We start from the raw sequence: 6,000 nt of genomic DNA on the forward strand, positions 1-6,000 counted from the left end.
TTCAAGCCCTAACACCCCTAAACCTAATTCAAGCCCTAACCCCTAAACCTAATTCAAGCCCTAACCCCTAAACCTAATTCAAGCCCTAACACCCCTAAGCCTAATTCAAACCCTAACACCCCTAAACCTATAAAAGTGCTTTTCCTTGTGGGGACCGGCGAAATGTCGCCACTTTTCCATGTTTTAGTATCCTTGGTCCCCACAAGGACTTCTGGTCCCCTCAAGCAATTCTGGTCCCCTCAAGGACTTCTGGTCCCCTCAAGGACTTCTGGTCCCCTCAAGCACTTCTAAGGACTTCTGGTCCCCTCAAGCACTTCTGGTCCCCTCAAGCACTTCTGGTCCCCTCAAGCACTTCTGGTCCCCACAAGGACTTCTGGTCCCCCCAAGGACTTCTGGTCCCCTCAATGACTTCTGGTCCCCACAAGGACTTCTGGTCCCCTCAAGGACTTCTGGTCCCCACAAGGACTTCTGGTCCCCTCAAGGACTTCTGGCCCCCACAAGGACTTGTGGTCCCCACAAGGACTTCTGGTCCCCTCAAGGACTTCTGGCCCCCACAAGGACTTCTGGTCCCCTCAAGCACTTCTGGCCCCCACAAGGACTTCTGGTCCCCTCAAGCACTTCTGGTCCCCACAAGGACTTCTGGTCCCCTCAAGGACTTCTGGTCCCCACAAGGACTTCTGGTCCCCACAAGGACAGTAAAACCAAACCACACACACTAACACCCACTAGTAACATAACTCCCATATTCACCTGGCAAAACTGCTGTAGTTATTTGATAAACATACATACACATTCTCTCTCACACATACCCCAGTGACAAAACTCAATATTGTGTTCATTACCTTAAAGTATCGGCTGGTCCACTCCTCTTGGTTCTCTTCCCCCCTTAGCAACAAGCACACGGCAGGTTCATGATATAATTGGCTTGAGGAGCGAGAGAGAGAGTCAGACAAAAGGAGGGATTTGAGGATGGTGAGAACGGGAGAAGAATAAGAAGACGAGGAACAAACAGCTGCTGTGTAGCGTTTCTCTCTCTCCTCTCTCTCCTCGTTCTGTCTCTAGCTCTGTGCGCTGGGCTGTGGCGTGGGTGGTATCTGTGTAGAGTGGAGCAGTCAGGTACGGAGAGAGAAGATTGTCGCGTTTGCTACTGAGTGTGTGTGTGTGTGTATACATATCTGTGTTTGTATCTGAGAGAGAGAGGGAAAGAGAGAGAGAGACAGAGAGCAGGAGAGAGAGAGAGAGACAGATAGCAGGAGAGAGAGATAGAAAGAGAGAGAGAGAGAGAGAGAGAGAGAGATAGCAGGAGAGGAGAGAGAGAGAGAGAGAGAGAGAGAGAGAGAGAGAGAGAGAGAGAGAGACAGCAGGAGAGAAAGAGAGAGAGAGAGAGAGAGACAGACAGCAGGAGAGAAAGAGAGAGAGAGAGAGAGAGACAGACAGCAGGAGAGAAAGAGAGAAAGAGAGAGAGAGATCGCAGGAGAGAGAGAGAAGAAAAGCTAGAATCCTTAATTGAAACAAACAAAGTGGTCAACTCACCTGTGTTTTGGTATAAAGCTGAGGGATGAGTCTGAAGAAAAGGACTGACTATCTATAATAAAAACAATTATAGTTTTAACCATGTTTTGAGGTTATAGTGTTTGTTTACATTTAAACAAGCTTACGATTTGGTACGACAGTTGAACTGAGCTCATGATGCATTTCTACATTATTTTCTTCAATATTCAAATGGGTAGATTTTCAGATTTCCCCTTTAATACAATATTCAAATATACCCTCTTTTTTTTTTAAAAATTACAGCTCAGTCTCCCCTGCTGAATACCATTACAATGAAATAATACAACATTATAAGATATAAATAATCCGATTGGAAAGCCCAGGCAAAATAAACTGGTTTAAATCAGTTTTGTTCAGCAAAGAGCTCATTGGAAGAAGAAGAAAAAAAACATTTGTTTATTTGTGCATCGCGACTCCATTAAGTCTAAAGTGATTGATGAGTGTGTTGAGGTAAATTACCATAATGTTCTCTGTCCACAGCAATAATGACAGGACTGGAATGAAAAGGGAATTAAAAGAGCTTGTTCATTCGTTTTCCCAATTTGATTTATTTTCCAAATCCTTTGTGGGAATTACATGCTACGAGTCATACAGACACAGACACACACACACATGCAAACAAACAGCGAGACGAGAGTCAGACTTTTGCTCCTCAGGTGTGACTTTGGCTCCTCAGGTGTGACTTTGGCTGTGACTTTGGCTCATCAGGTGTGACTTTGGCTCCTCGGGTGTGACTTTGGCTCCTCGGGTGTCACTTTGGCTCCTCGGATGTGACTTTGGCTCCTCGGGTGCGACTTTGGCTCCTCGGGTGCGACTTTGGCTCCTCGGGTGCGACTTTGGCTCCTCGGGTGTGACTTTGGCTCGTCAGGTGTGACTTTGGCTGTGACTTTGGCTCATCAGGTGTGACTTTGGCTCATCAGGTGTGACTTTGGCTCATCAGGTGTGACTTTGGCTCCTCGGGTGTGATCGTTTGTGTCTTCACTATTATTCTACAATGTAGAAAATAGTTTTTTAAAAACTTAAAAAACATTGAATGAGAGGGTGTGTCCAAACTTTTGACAGGTACTGTATGTGTAAAGTGTGTATGTTATGTGTGTGTGTGTGTATGTTATGTGTGTGTGTGCATTCTTATCTGTTTTCATTAAATCTGAAAAGAGTTCCATGTAGTCATGACTCTATGTAGTACTGTGTGCCTCCCATAGTCTGTTCTGGACTTGGGGACTGTGGCATGTCCTTGTGGGGTACAATATGCATGGGTGTCCGAACTGTGTGCCAGTTGTTTAAACAGACAGCTCGGTGCATTCAAAACTTCTGCATTCAATACTTCTCAGAAAAACAAGAACAACAAGGCAATGTGGGAAAAGCAATTCCCTTTTTGTCCTGAATAATAGTTATGTTTGGGGCAAACACAATATAAAAACCTATATTTTCAAGCATAGCTGCATCGTGTTATGGGTATGCTTGTCATTGTTAAGGACTGGTGAGTTTCAGGATAAAAATAAATAAAAAGAATTAAACTTTTAGCAGGACAATAACCTAAAACAAAAGGTTAAATATACAGTTCGATAAAATATTCAGACCCCTTTACTTTTTACACATTTTGTTACGTTACAGCCTTGTTCTAATATGGATAAAAAAAAATTAAAAAATGTCCTCATCAAACACAATACCACATAATGATAGTTATGTCGTCCTTTTTACAAGCAAGTTTAGACTGAAAATAGTATCTAATTATGGTAAGAAGTGAAATAAGTATAGATAGTCATAATTGTAACATCTTAGCAGAATATAAGAACAGATGACCACTCTTTACATGGTTAAAAGAGACTTAATCCTAGTAAAAAAATCCCTGTCTTAGGTCAGTTAGGATCACCACTTTATTTTAAGAAGGTGAAATGTCAGAATAATAGTAGAGAGAATGATTTATTTCAGCTTTCATTTCTTTCATCACATTCCCAGTGGGTCAGACGTTTACATACACTCAATTAGTATTTGGTAGCATTGCCTTTAAAACTCTTTAACTTGGGTCAAATGTTTCAGGTAGCCTTCCACAAGCTTCCCACAATAAGTTGGGCGAATTTTGGCCCATTCCTCCCGACAGAGCTGGTGTAACTTGGTCAGGTTTGTAGGCCTCCTTGCTCGCACACGCTTTTTCAGTTCTGCCCACACATTTTCTATAGGATTGAGGTCAGGGCTTTGTGATGGCCACTCCAATACCTTGACTTATTTGTCCTTAAGCCATTTTGCCACAGCTTTGGAAGTATGCTTGGGGTCATTGTCCATTCGGAAGAACCATTTGCGACCAAGCTTTAGCTTCCTGATTGATGTCTTGAGATGTTGCTTCAATATATCCACATAATTGTCCTGCCTCATGATGCCATCTATTTTGTGAAGTGCACCAGTCCCTCCTGCAGCAAAGCACCCCCACAACATGATGCTGCCACCCCCTTTTTCCTCCAAACATGAAGATGGTCATTATGGCCAAACAGTTCTATTTTTGTTTCATCAGACCAGTCTCCAAAATGTATGATCTTTGTCCCCATATGCAGTTGCAAACTGTAGTCTGGCTTTTTTATGGCGGTTTTGGAGCAGTGGCTTCTTCCTTGCTGAGTGGCGTTTCAGGTTATGTTGATATTTGACTCGTTTTACTGTGGATATGGATACTTTTGTACCTGTTTCCTCCAGCATCTTCACAAGGTCCTTTGCTGTTGTTCTGGGATTGATTTGCACTTTTCGCACCAAAGTACGTCCATCTCTAGGAGATAGAATGTGTCTCCTTCCTGAGCGGTATGACGGCTGCGTGGTCTCATGGTGTTTATACTTACGTACTATTGTTTGTACAGATGAATGTGGTACCTTCAGGCATTTGGAAATTGCTCCCAAGGATGAATCAGACTTGTGGAGGTCTACAATATTTTGGGGTGATTTCTTTAGATTTTCCCATGATGTCAAGCAAAGAGGCACTGAGTTTGAAGGTAGGCCTTGAAATACATCCACAGGTCCACCCCAATTGACTCAAATGATGTCAATTAGCCTATCAGAAGCTTCTAAAGCCATGACATCATTTTCTGGAATTTTGCAAGCTGTTTAAAGGCAGTCAACTTAATGTATGTGAACTTCTGACCCACTGGAATTGTGATACAGATTATTTCACTTATAATTCACTTATAATCATTTATAAGTGACGTAATCTGTATGTAAACAATTGTTGGAGAAATTACTTGTGTCATGCACAAAGTAGATGTCCTAACCGACTTGCCAAAACTATAGTTTGTTAACAAGAAATTTGTGGAGTGGTTGAAAAGCGAGTTTTAATGACTCCAATCTAAGTGTATGTAACCTTCCAACTTCAACTGTATATTAAACCTTTTTCTACTCGGAGAGCCATCATTAGCATGTTTTATTATACAAATGATAGTCTGTCAGGTACTCAGCAAGAAGGTCTGACGTCACTATTACGAAAACAAGATCCAGATGGTAAATATAAAGATCCCATTTAAAAACTGGAGGCTTCTAATACTTCAATGTTGTGATGCAAAAAATAAATAAAAAAAAATGCATAGAATTAAAAAGGTTTTTGCAAGTATTGTTCATCCTGATCAGACAGGGTTTTTTTTTTACACACTGACATTGGAGACAATATACGACAACTAAGTCTACTTAAAATAATAGAACAATATGAAACAACTAAGAAACTAGGCCTGGTCTTCATAGTAGATTTTTTATCAAGCCTTTGATAAAGTATGACTGGAATTTATTTACAGACCTCATGTGGCTGGAGTGTGTCAGCAGTTCCTGCAAGAGGAAGGCATTGATGCTATGGACTGGCCCGCCCATTCCCCAGACCTGATTCCAATTGAGCACATCTGGGACATCATGTCTCGCTCCATCCTCCAGACCTCCATGGGTTGACATCATGTCTCGCTCCATCCACCAACGCCATGTTGCACCACAGACTGTCCAGGAGTTGGCGGATGCTTTAGTCTCCTTTAGGAGGAGATCCCTCAGGAGACCATCCGCCACCTCATCAGGAGCATGCCCAGGCGTTGTAGGGAGGTCATACAGGCACGAGGAGGCCACACGCACTACTGGGCCTCATTTTGACTTGTTTCAAGGACATTTACGTTGGATCAGCCTGTAGTGTGGTTTTCCACTTTAATTTTGAGTGTGACTCCAAATCCAGACCTCCATGGGTTGATAAATTTGATTTCCATTGATAATTTTTGTGTGATTTTTTGTCAGAACATTCAACTATGAAAAGAAAAAAGTATTTAATAAGAATATTTCATTCATTCAGATCTAGGATGTGATATTTCAGTGTTCCCTTTATTTATTTGAGCAGTGTATGTGTATTATTCATCTACATTTTGGTGAATCTCTGATTCAAAGGGCAACCCCCTTTGGTCTACAGTGAAATGCTGACTTACGAGCCCTTAACAAAGAGGCTAT

At 42.0% G+C, this 6,000-nt stretch overlaps 1 protein-coding gene across 1 annotated transcript in view; it reads right to left on the reverse strand.

Moving 5' to 3' along the window:
- Positions 1-2,447: 2,447 nt before the first annotated feature.
- LOC115115078 (signal-induced proliferation-associated 1-like protein 1) overlaps positions 2,448-6,000 on the reverse strand; it is a 246,264-nt gene continuing 242,711 nt past the window's right edge. Inside the window, exon 19 of the mRNA XM_065009423.1 lies at positions 2,448-2,540. Coding sequence (XP_064865495.1) covers positions 2,448-2,540 — 93 coding nt within the window. The remainder of the gene's footprint in view (positions 2,541-6,000) is intronic.

This window comes from Oncorhynchus nerka, linkage group LG24, assembly GCF_034236695.1.
Source record: "Oncorhynchus nerka isolate Pitt River linkage group LG24, Oner_Uvic_2.0, whole genome shotgun sequence".
Lineage (NCBI taxonomy): Eukaryota > Metazoa > Chordata > Actinopteri > Salmoniformes > Salmonidae > Oncorhynchus > Oncorhynchus nerka.